This window comes from Triticum dicoccoides, chromosome 5B, assembly GCF_002162155.2.
Source record: "Triticum dicoccoides isolate Atlit2015 ecotype Zavitan chromosome 5B, WEW_v2.0, whole genome shotgun sequence".
In the NCBI taxonomy this organism is placed as follows: Eukaryota; Viridiplantae; Streptophyta; class Magnoliopsida; order Poales; family Poaceae; genus Triticum; species Triticum dicoccoides.
This window is the reverse complement of record NC_041389.1, coordinates 700,062,386-700,072,618: the sequence shown is the minus strand read 5'-3', so window position 1 is coordinate 700,072,618 and position 10,233 is coordinate 700,062,386. Positions and strand designations below refer to the sequence as shown.

The 10,233-nt window shown below is 49.1% G+C and overlaps 2 protein-coding genes across 2 annotated transcripts; both read left to right on the top strand.

The window, feature by feature from the left end:
- The first annotated feature begins 2,834 nt into the window (after positions 1-2,834).
- Positions 2,835-3,941, top strand: LOC119312763 (receptor-like protein 2). Its single transcript, XM_037588521.1, has one exon. It carries the CDS (start codon positions 2,925-2,927, stop codon positions 3,780-3,782), a length of 858 nt encoding a protein of 285 aa, XP_037444418.1. The 5' UTR covers positions 2,835-2,924; the 3' UTR covers positions 3,783-3,941.
- Positions 3,942-6,809: 2,868 nt separating this feature from the next.
- LOC119312761 lies at positions 6,810-9,588 on the top strand. The gene is made up of 4 exons (XM_037588518.1): positions 6,810-7,002; positions 7,479-8,375; positions 8,603-8,752; positions 9,041-9,588. Exons 1-4 carry the CDS (start codon positions 6,973-6,975, stop codon positions 9,410-9,412), a joined length of 1,449 nt encoding a protein of 482 aa, XP_037444415.1. The 5' UTR covers positions 6,810-6,972; the 3' UTR covers positions 9,413-9,588.
- Positions 9,589-10,233: the final 645 nt, after the last annotated feature.

Sequence of the window (10,233 nt, the reverse complement as noted above, 5' to 3'; positions counted from 1 at the left end):
GATGAAGAAGGAGGAGTCGTCATCGGCTCCGTACGTGTGTTGAACGCGGAGGTGCTGTCCGTTTGGCACTTGGTCATCGGTGATTTGGATCACGGCGAGTACGACTCCATCATCCCCTTTCTCTTGAAAGCTTTCGCTCGCGATCTACAAAGGTATGTAGATGCACTCCTATCACTCGTTGCTTAGATGAACTCATAGATGGATCTTGGTGAAACCGTTGGAAAAAATTTATTTTCTGCAGCGTTCCCCAACAGCATCCACTACATGTTTGTTAATGACGTGATGTTGAGGCGGCTAGGAGAAGCTCAGCAGCCAGATCAAGGGCTATCGAGATGGATCTGGGAGCCAAGCAGTAGTTCTTCTGTTAAATTTTGGTTATTATCTTTTCTATTGTTACGATTGTGGGATGGTTGATTTTGACTCGGTGTAACATTTGCATTTGTTTCCCCAGCTTGTTGGCGTAGATGCGCGGCACTGCGGCAACTAATCAAGAGCGAAGGCAGTGCACATCAGAGCTACGCTGAATGTAGCGAGCCAACCACGAATTGGGTATGTTCACACGAGGGATGGGAGAGGAGAGGAACATTAACATTTTTCATGATTTGGAGGAAAATTTCAGTTCGTAGTTTCTCCGTACGTGGCAACACACTAGCGGTACTCATGGGCTTAGCATGAAAGTAGCGCCAGCAGAATCAGTAGGTTGGATGGGAAGGCGGTTGTTTCCCTTGTCCCTTGGTGCTAGCCTACCGTGGTGGCCTCACTAACTTGCTCATTGCGAATACGAGTTCGTGGGGTCGCGAGTTGCTGCGGATTTGTTTTTATCACTTTTTACAATATTTATTGATGTATCCCTAACTCATCGAGTCATTTTTAGCTTGAGAAAAGTGTGTTTTTGGTCCCTCAAGTTCCCAGAAAGTCTAGACTTGGTCCCTCAAGATTTTTTGGTCTACTTTTGGTCCCTCAAGTTTCAAAACCGGATAAGTTTGGTCCTAAACCGGATTTTGAGGGCATTGACCGGGTCAAAACCGCCCGATGAACAGTAAATGCGAATGTTTTTTCCAGAAAAACTTCAAAAAACTGAAATTTTTGGGGGTTCAATATGCTTACATGCGCAAGGTGTGCCCAAATTTTCATGCTCTTTCGACACTCGAGGAGCTCGTGGCAAAAAAAATATCTGCATGATGAATAGTAAATTCAAAAAAATAATCAAAACAAAACCTAAAATTACTGAAATGTTTTGGGGTCTAATATGCTTACATGCGGAAAGACTACAAAATTTTGATCGCGCCTTCCGCGTGTAAGCATATTGGACCCCAAAAAAATTCAGAATTTTTTGATTTTGTTTTGATTTTTTTTAATTTACTATTCATCAGGCAGATATTTTTTTTCACGAGCTCCTCGAGTGTCGAAAGAGCACGAAAATTTGGGCGCACCTTGCGCATGTAAGCATATTGAACCCCAAAAGATTTCAGATTTTTTTGAAGTTTGTTTGAAAAAAAATCACATTTACTGTTCATTGGGCGGTTTTGACCCAGTCAACACCCTCAAAATCTGGTTTAAGACCAAACTTATCCGGTTTTGAAACTTGAGGCACCAAAAGTAGACCCAAAAATCTTGAGGGACCAAGTCTAGACTTTCTGGGAACTTGAGGGACCAAAAACACACTTTTCTCTTTTAGCTTTGATTTCCCATATACGCCAGCCTAAATATCCCATGGTCAGAATATTGAACTCTTAAAGTTAATTCCCTCAGTTCTGGTGGCAAATATAATACACATAATCCATATTGTTATACACTAGCGTGTGTGTGTGAAATAGATGAATTATGGTCCCGTACCCAATAAGATGAATATATGTGTGTGTTAGAGAGAGGGAGAGGGGGAGAGAGAGTGAGGAAGAGGGAGGGAGAGAGTGTGTGTGAGGATTTGATGGTAAAAAAGGTCGCCAATGTCGTAATATTGAACTCTTAAAGTTAATGTGGCCCCGTTGCAACGCACGGGCGTTCTTCTAGTATGTCTTACATTGTAGACAATAAACTGTAGCAGAGTACAGTCCATTTCTATGATTAGCACTGTGCTTCCTCCATTTCAAAATATAATATGTTACAATTACTTTAAAATTATGTTGCAATGAACAACTCCTCAATGACATTTACCTTATGTTTGGTAGTCTCGGTCAATTATTGGTACAAAACAGACCATTCGGCATCAGTGGTTAGCTATACCAAAACAATGAACACTATAGATTGCTAGAAAACAGTATGTTTCTAAATCCTTATTTCACGCCTAGCCAAATACCACATATTGCTTGGTATTAATGATGGCGCTTCGGCATTTTACCATAATTATGCTATAATCAGATAGAATTATTCGGCTCAAGAAAAGTCAAGATATTCCTCAAATTTGGCCGGTCACAATGCCTGTCTTCAGCCATACCATGTCATCCACACTATCTATATATATGGGTGTTGTTTCTTTTGACGTCCGCATAATAATATCATCCTAGGATTTTATTTTATTTTTGCGTCCCTCTCTTTCTCTCTGTGCACTGGACCTATAGCCGCATGGGATCACTGTAACTTTGGCAGCTGGCGACAAAGCAATAATGGACTAGAAGATGTTTGAATTGAGTAGGACAAGTTGCCAGCTTGAGTCTATGCCACCCACGCATTTCAGTCGACACAAGAAAACAAAAACCACGTTTGAATTGGGAGGCAGTCATGGGCCTTGTAACCACGGACCAATAGTACTGAACCACTTGCAACACATGGTTACAAACAGGCACACTATAAGATAAGATGCACCACCCAAGCAGTTTTTGCCAAGAGCACTTGCCAATCACTTGCACCCCAAAAGAAGTTTTTGCCAAGAGCACTTACGAATCACTTGCACCTCAAAAGGCTTTCTTGCTGCCACAGCTGAATCCATGGCGAAATGCGGGCTGCTGATCCTGTTCTTGGCATTCCTCTTGCCGGCGGCGCGTGCGACGTCGTGCCACCTCGACGACCTCCGTGCGTTACGGGGCTTCGCCGGAAACCTCAGCGGTGGGGCTGTCCTCCTCCGTGCTGCCTGGTCCGGTGCATCCTGCTGCGGCTGGGAGGGCGTGAGCTGCGACGGCACTAGCGGTCGTGTCACGGCACTGCGGCTCCCTGGGCACGGCCTTGTGGGGCCCATCCCAGGAGCATCCTTGGCAGGTCTCGCACGGCTGGAGGAGCTCAACCTTGCCAACAACAAACTGGTCGGCACTATCCCATCGTGGATTGGTGAGCTTGATCACCTTTGCTACTTGGATCTCTCGGATAATTCATTGGTTGGTGAGGTACCCGAGAGTTTGATACAGCTCAAGGGGCTCGTCATAGCTGGTCGTTCACTGGGTACGGCTTTTACTAATATGCCATTGTATGTCAAGAGCAACAGAAGAACACTCGATGAACAACCAAACACAATAACTGGGAGCAACAACACTGTCAGATCTGGAAGCACCAATGTTGTTTCTGGGAACGACAACACTGTCATATCCGGGAATAACAACAATGTGGCTGGGAGCAACAACACTGTCGTAACCGGGAACGACAATACCATAACTGGTAGCAACCATGTTGTATCTGGGAACAAACATATCGTAACTGACAATAACAATGTTGTATCCGGGAACGACAATAATGTATTCGGGAGCTTCCATACCGTATCCGGGAGCCACAATACCGTATCTGGGACCAACAACACCGTATCTGGGAGCAACCATGTCGTATCTGGGAGCAACAAAGTCGTAGGAGATGAATGATTTGTAAATGAATTGTTTCCATCTTCCTTGACGGAGCTCATGTGGTTGGCCAAGTTCAATGTAGCTCACAATCATTTGGTGGGGCCAATCGTGTTATGTAACTTCTTGGATATATATATAGCATCTTATTTCTACTTTAAATAAGATTTCCCTGAAATATCTTACATGCTGACCTGAATATCAGCGGGGACTTGCAGCTGATGTGGACGAAGCGTGTTTGCTTATGAACAAATTTGCATCCTGGATGTCTAGATGGGGTGATTATTCCATCTCTTGTATTCGCTGTTATGTGTGATGTTTTCTTATGCTGATTGGGATGTGTATCACATGGTGAATTTTAAGTGTTTTGTTAGAAGGGAGAGAGGGATTGATGAAATAGTTCGTTGTATTGCTTGAGTCTCGTGTGCATATATATAGGAGTACAATGATCTATTTAGAGTACAAGACAAGACAAGACAAATCCTAATCTATCTTATGTTTCCTAATGAATCAATATACTTAACATCCCCCCGAGGTCACAACGGTAGCGACGCAGACGGTGAGACTGGAGAAGAATCCGAAGGCAAGCCAACGGACACCCCCACACAGTCCTAATGGTCGACGCATCGCGGAAGTCGTGGCTGGAGTGAAAACCGACGAGGTTGCTCAAGCAAGACGGTAGTCCTTTGTGTCGTTGTCGAGGTAGCCGAGAGCGTGGGTGGTGGAGCCGTGGTCGAGGTAGCCGTGGTCGAGGTAGCCGTGCGAAGAATGCGGTGGTCGATGTCGAGTCGGGGTAGCCGGTGTCGAGGAAGTCGCCATGGATCCACGGGCGCAAGGAGGCACCGGGTTAGCATGGGCGCAGTGATGTCGAAGTAGGGGTGCGCCGGAGACAAGATGGTGTTGACGAGGCGTCGCAGCGGGTTTGCCAAGCCCGGGGACATGTCGTGGACGAAGGCACGCACCGGTGTTGCCAGCACTAGGCATGCGTAGACGAACGAAGATGAAGTTGACGAAGCGCCGCACCAGGCTTGCCAGGCCCGGGGACACGTCGTGGACGAAGGCACGCATCGGTGTTGCTAGCACCGGGCATGCGTAGACGAGGGACCTGCACGAGCTATACGCCGTGTCGAAGAAGTCGGAGGGGCCAGCAGAGAAGAACTCGACGACGATTGCAGCGTCCATCGCCGCGCGGCCAATGTCACCAATGGTGGTCTGAGTAGACGAAGTGGTCGGGGTAGATGACGGCGACGCTGACGACGGGCTGGTGCTGGACGAAGACGGAGGAGGTGGATGGGCGGCTGCAGCGGCTACAGGGGTAGCGGCGGCGGCGGCCAAAGAAGAGCGGCGGCGGCCTGACAGCGGCGACGATGGCTAGGTTAGGAGCGCGGCAGCGGTGCTCGAAGGAGGCGAAAAACCCTGACAACATGACAAAGACCAGCACAGACGGTAGCGTTCCCGCGCCAAGGGAGGCGGCGCAGCGCATACCGTGGGAGGTCAATGCACGGTGACAGCGGAGTGGACCGAGGGCCGTGGCGCTACGGCCCGAAGGGGCGACGCAGCGGTGGCGGGCAGGTCGGGGCGACGACAGGAAGACCTCGGGACGGCGGCGGGGATCGAGGGCTGCGGCGCTACGACTAGAAGGGGTGGTGCAGTGGCGAAGCGCGGGTCGATGCAACTGCGGGGACGGCCTCGGGGCGGCGGCTGGGACCGCATATCGCGGCACTACGGCCCGTAGGGGCGACACAGCGGCGATGCAGGAGTCGATGCAGCCGCGAGGAGAACCACGGGGCGGCGGCGCTGCGGCCTGACGGGGCGACGCAGCGGCAGCCCATTGCTCGATCGGCGGAGGGGCGCGCTGAACTCGGGGACAACCTTCACGGCACATGCGGAGGCGCACGCAACCCTCGGGCCAGGTTGGTCGCGCGGCGTAGATGGGGCGGATCGCGGCGGCGTAGATGGGGCGGATCGCGACAGCGAGGGGGTGATCAAGCCGATCGCGCACGAGGTCGGGGACGCCGCTCGATGGAGGCGTGGTGGCGGCAGAGTCCGGGATGAGGCCAGCGACGACGGACGGCGTGGGACGTCGTGCGAACGAGCGTGTCAGCACCGGCACCCGAGCAGCGAGGCCCGAGCGACCAACGGAGCAGTGGCGCCCGAGTTGAGGCATCCGACGAGCGTGACACAGCCGTCCCGACGCAGCCAAGGACGAAGCCGGCGAGGTAGACCGCCGGGCAGCCGTGCAGACACGGCGGAGGCGGGTGACGTGGATCGATGGGCGAGCCGTCGCATGGCGCGAGGCCGCCGGGTTGGGGCGATGCAGGTGTCCCGGTCGGAGCAAGGCGGTGACGGCCGGCGTAGATCGACGAGCGGTGCCGGTGTACGGACGACGGCCGTTAGGGCCGCCGCATCGTGCGAGGCCGTCCGGTCGGGGCGACTGGCGAGCAGATGCGCGGACGACGGCCGTGAGGGGCCGCCTGTAGCGCGAGGCCGCTGGGTCGGTGAAGAGGCCGACCATTCACGCGGTGTCGAAGTAGAGGCGCATGGGAGTCGACGGTGGCGGTGGGCGACGCAAACTGATCCAGTGGATCGGAAAACCAAAAAGTAGGCGCCGATCAAAGCGACCGGCGAGAGAGAGAAAAAAAACCGGATCAAAGGATCGGGAAAAATACTGTTTAGGCAGCTGGTCGACACGACCAGCGGACGAACCCTAGGTACGGGCGACGCAGCCCCCGGCCGCGGTCGTGAAGTTTAGACACTTATTTTGGGATTGAGTGCTTCGTAATGTTTTTACATGATGAGATGCATGTTACAGGGACTATCATGCAGAAAGAGACAATGCGAGAGCCTTCTTCTGCTTTTTTTTTGAGACATCTTCTGCTTATTTCCGTCAACGTGCGAGGCTATACCTCTGGACTGGGCTGGACCGGACTGGGCTGGGCTGCCAGCCCATGTAGAGGAGGGAGCTAGCTGGCCTGGCGTCCTGAACGGGCCCTAAATCTGGGACTTCGTCCCCTAAAAAAACTGGGACTTCGCCGGAAATTTGTTCAGATCGAGATATTCTTCCTGTAACCTCCGCATCGAGCACCGCCGGGAGAGGGCCGCCGCCGCCTACCAAGCTGAGGGTTGTGGGGGGTGTGAGCCGCCTGCAGCGCCGAGATCGAGCGCCACAGCCGCGTCGGGAAGGGCCGCCACTCCGTGAGGAACCGAGGGGATGGAGCCCCCCGTGGCCAAGAAAGCGACGGTGAGAATCGCCATGCTCCTGTCGCCGTTCTTCTACTACTACTCTCGATTTATGCGCCGTTTAGGAAATAGCCGAATCTGTAATCAAAACAGTGTAGTAGTTCTTCATTTGTGATCAGGCTAATTACAGAAAGCAGGGTTGATATCAACCCTTATTACCAGAGCAGACTCCTCAAGGATTTGGTGTAGTACTTGTTTCGGCCGGCGTTGCATTGTCCGCCGCGTCCTCCTCGACCCCGAACTAGGGCGGCATCGAGTAGTAGGCGCCTGCGGGTCTGGTGTATTGGAAGGGGATTGACACTGGCTGGGAGTAGTGAGATTTTTGGGGTGCTTTTGTGTGCTTTGGGATAACTCTGTGCTAGTTAAGGTCTTGTGTAGGTACTACTGTTTGTTTTTACGCTATGAATGTTTTGAGCCTCTGAATTTTGTTAACTGATAGTGACAAACTGATGACTGGATCCATATTTCTGTATGCAGCAACCAGAGGAGGAAGATAGGTTGAGCGTGCTGATGGATGATGTTTTACTGTCTATCTTGCGGAAAGTCGACATAAGCACCACTGTAAGGACAAGTTCGCTGTCAACGCGGTGGAGGAAGCTGCCCTGGCTGCTGCCTGAGCTCAGCATTGATGTCAGGCATTTCCTACCTGTTCCATGCCCAGACTCGATCACGGCAAATGACTGTCAGCAAGCTATGGTGGCTCTAACCAAAGCAGCCAAGTGTTTGCTTGCTAAACCTCACAGACAATCCACCATCACAACTCTGCAGCTTAAGCTCTACTTGATCAGCACTTTCTTGAGCGACATTGGCCCTCTATTAGGTGATGTGATCGACAGTGGTTTGCTGAAAGATTTGGACCTTTGCCTGCTTGATGATCTGAAACCTGGTGACTCTTCTGAGTTGCACATGATACAGCTCGCCAAAGACATGTATGGTTTCTTCAATGTCTACCCCAGTGTGTTTGGTTGCCTCACAAGACTTTCTCTGCATGGTGTTTGTTTTATCGAGTTGGATATGCACCATCTCCTGTTTGACTGCTGCACACAGCTGAAGCATCTAAGCCTCCATTATTGTGATGCTGGTCGCCGCTCTGTGTGGAAGATAGATGCACCAGACTCAAAACTCAGTGTTCTGGAAATCGACACATGTTGCTTTGAGAGAATTGAGTTGGTCTGCCTTCCAGAACTGGAGAAGCTCCATTGGGATACTTGGGTGTCTGAATATATCCCCTTGTTGTTTGGTGATGTCCCGTCTCTTGGGGAACTAAAACTCTCATCTGCTTTAACATACTATAATACAGTATTTAAATTAAGTGAGCTTCTACATGGAACCACAAGCATACATACTCTTACATTGGATTTCCAAGGAGAAAACGTATGTACCAGTTCATTTTTTGTATTTGCTATACTGTCACACATTTGTATTTTCTATATATGTTCAGAGCTATCTAGTTATATTATGTGATGGATGTGTATTTTGAATGATGGAGAACACACATAGCTGTAAATAATTTGATGACATACATCTCTATGCTTTTAAATTGTTTCTTATAGATGCTTCTGAACTGCTTTGTTCTTATTTTCTTTTAATTTTGTGATCAGCTTTGGATCCAACCTGAAATGAAGCAACTCTGCACCGCATTCAACAAGCTAAGGAAGCTGACTTTGCGTGGTATCTTTGTTGAATTTGACATTATATGGACAACAGCCTTCCTTGAGGCGGCACCCTCCATGGAAATATTAATTATTGAGGTAATGCTGTTTCAGTCTTATCATTCCAGTTTTGTTGTTTCCCTTTCATTTTGATGTTCTGTAAGCTTTTCTCCCTTTCACAATTTATGAGCACATTTCTACCTTCCATGTTTGTAAAAATTGAAGTGAGGGGTCCCTTCCTTTTACCCCCAAATCTTGTTGCCTTCCTTTTTCTTTCCTCGAACACGCAGCAAAAAATGCATGTTGTTGCTCATACATAATAAGAGAAGTGTTTTTTAATACTGGAATCCAACTGCATCTGTAACATTATTGTTCATGAAAATATAGGTATGGGACCATGCATGCAGCGCATTTGTGAACGATGAGGAGAGAATGTCGGTATTTGCAGAAAGGAAAAACCCTCATTGGGAGATGGACTTCCATTGCTCCAAGAACGGGCTACTGAAAGAGCTCCAGTTTGTCGGCTTTAGATCGCTAGAACAGCAGTTTGCGTTTATAAGGGCCTTGCTGGACCGAGCTCCCAACTTGCAGACGATACTTCTCAAAGGAGCCGAGCAATGCAAGTACTGCGATGCCCTTGATACCAAGTCGTGTTGTTCAACAGAGTCTTCCTTTCCAAAGAGTGAGGATGAGCAAGAACTGGTGGTGAGGCGAATCACAGATGGCAAATCCTCACCCCGGGTGATTTTCCATGAATGATCGTTTCCCTCGGGGATGAGCCGCCTTATGTAACGTCCTCTATGTTAGTCAAGCAGTTGCATGAAATTCAGGAGCTGTTATGTACCAGCCAATAACGTAGTATTATTTTTCTTTTCCATTGAGAATTGCAAATTAATAAGCGTACCTGACTCTTCTATATTTGCCCTTGCTTAGCATATTTCTGCCTGTTTGTTTGTTCAGATGATGTAAACTGTGATGTGATGTTCGATCATGCCGAGTATGCGAATGGACCTGGAGGAGATTGGCAACATCTACCGGAGGCACCTTGTGGCTTGGTTGTATGGAACCTATGTCTGTTTCTCTATCACAGACACAGGGCTGGTATAGTTGGGATGCAACAGCTTTGAAATTTATCAGGACTTGTGAGACCTGATAAAAGGAAACTGGCCTACACAAGAGCGCAAAAGGTGTAAGATAGGGTGTCCTTTGGATTCGATATACATCCAGGTTTAAAGTTGAGAGACAAAACTGTTTTTTCTGCCTCTATCTAGGCTTAAAGTTCAGTCAAAAGACACATCAATTTAGCTGTTTTTATGCAGCCATCTTGTAGATGCAGGCTGCAGATCATCCGGCCAAGAGTATTCTTAGGCTGGAGATAATAAACTGGAGGAGAGGATAGTACATTCCTATGATTTGATTACAGAGGAAAGCGCAAGACTCATTTGCAGAGTAAACAGACAAAGTTTCTCCTGCTCCGTCAGCACATTACCAACTAAAAATGGCAAGAAAACCGGATCACCATAATCCAGTACATTCATTCAGTTCAACAATGAATGGTCAAATCCCGCAAACAATAAAAA

Excerpts from the sequence above, each read along its gene's own strand:
- LOC119312763 (XM_037588521.1), top strand. The coding sequence starts at position 2,925 with ATGGCGAAATGCGGGCTGCTGATCCTGTTCTTGGCATTCCTCTTGCCG.
- LOC119312761 (XM_037588518.1), top strand. The coding sequence starts at position 6,973 with ATGGAGCCCCCCGTGGCCAAGAAAGCGACG. Across the intron at positions 7,003-7,478 it reads CCGTGGCCAAGAAAGCGACG|CAACCAGAGGAGGAAGATAG; the intron begins GTGAGAATCGCC and ends TTCTGTATGCAG. Across the intron at positions 8,376-8,602 it reads TGGATTTCCAAGGAGAAAAC|CTTTGGATCCAACCTGAAAT; the intron begins GTATGTACCAGT and ends TTTTGTGATCAG.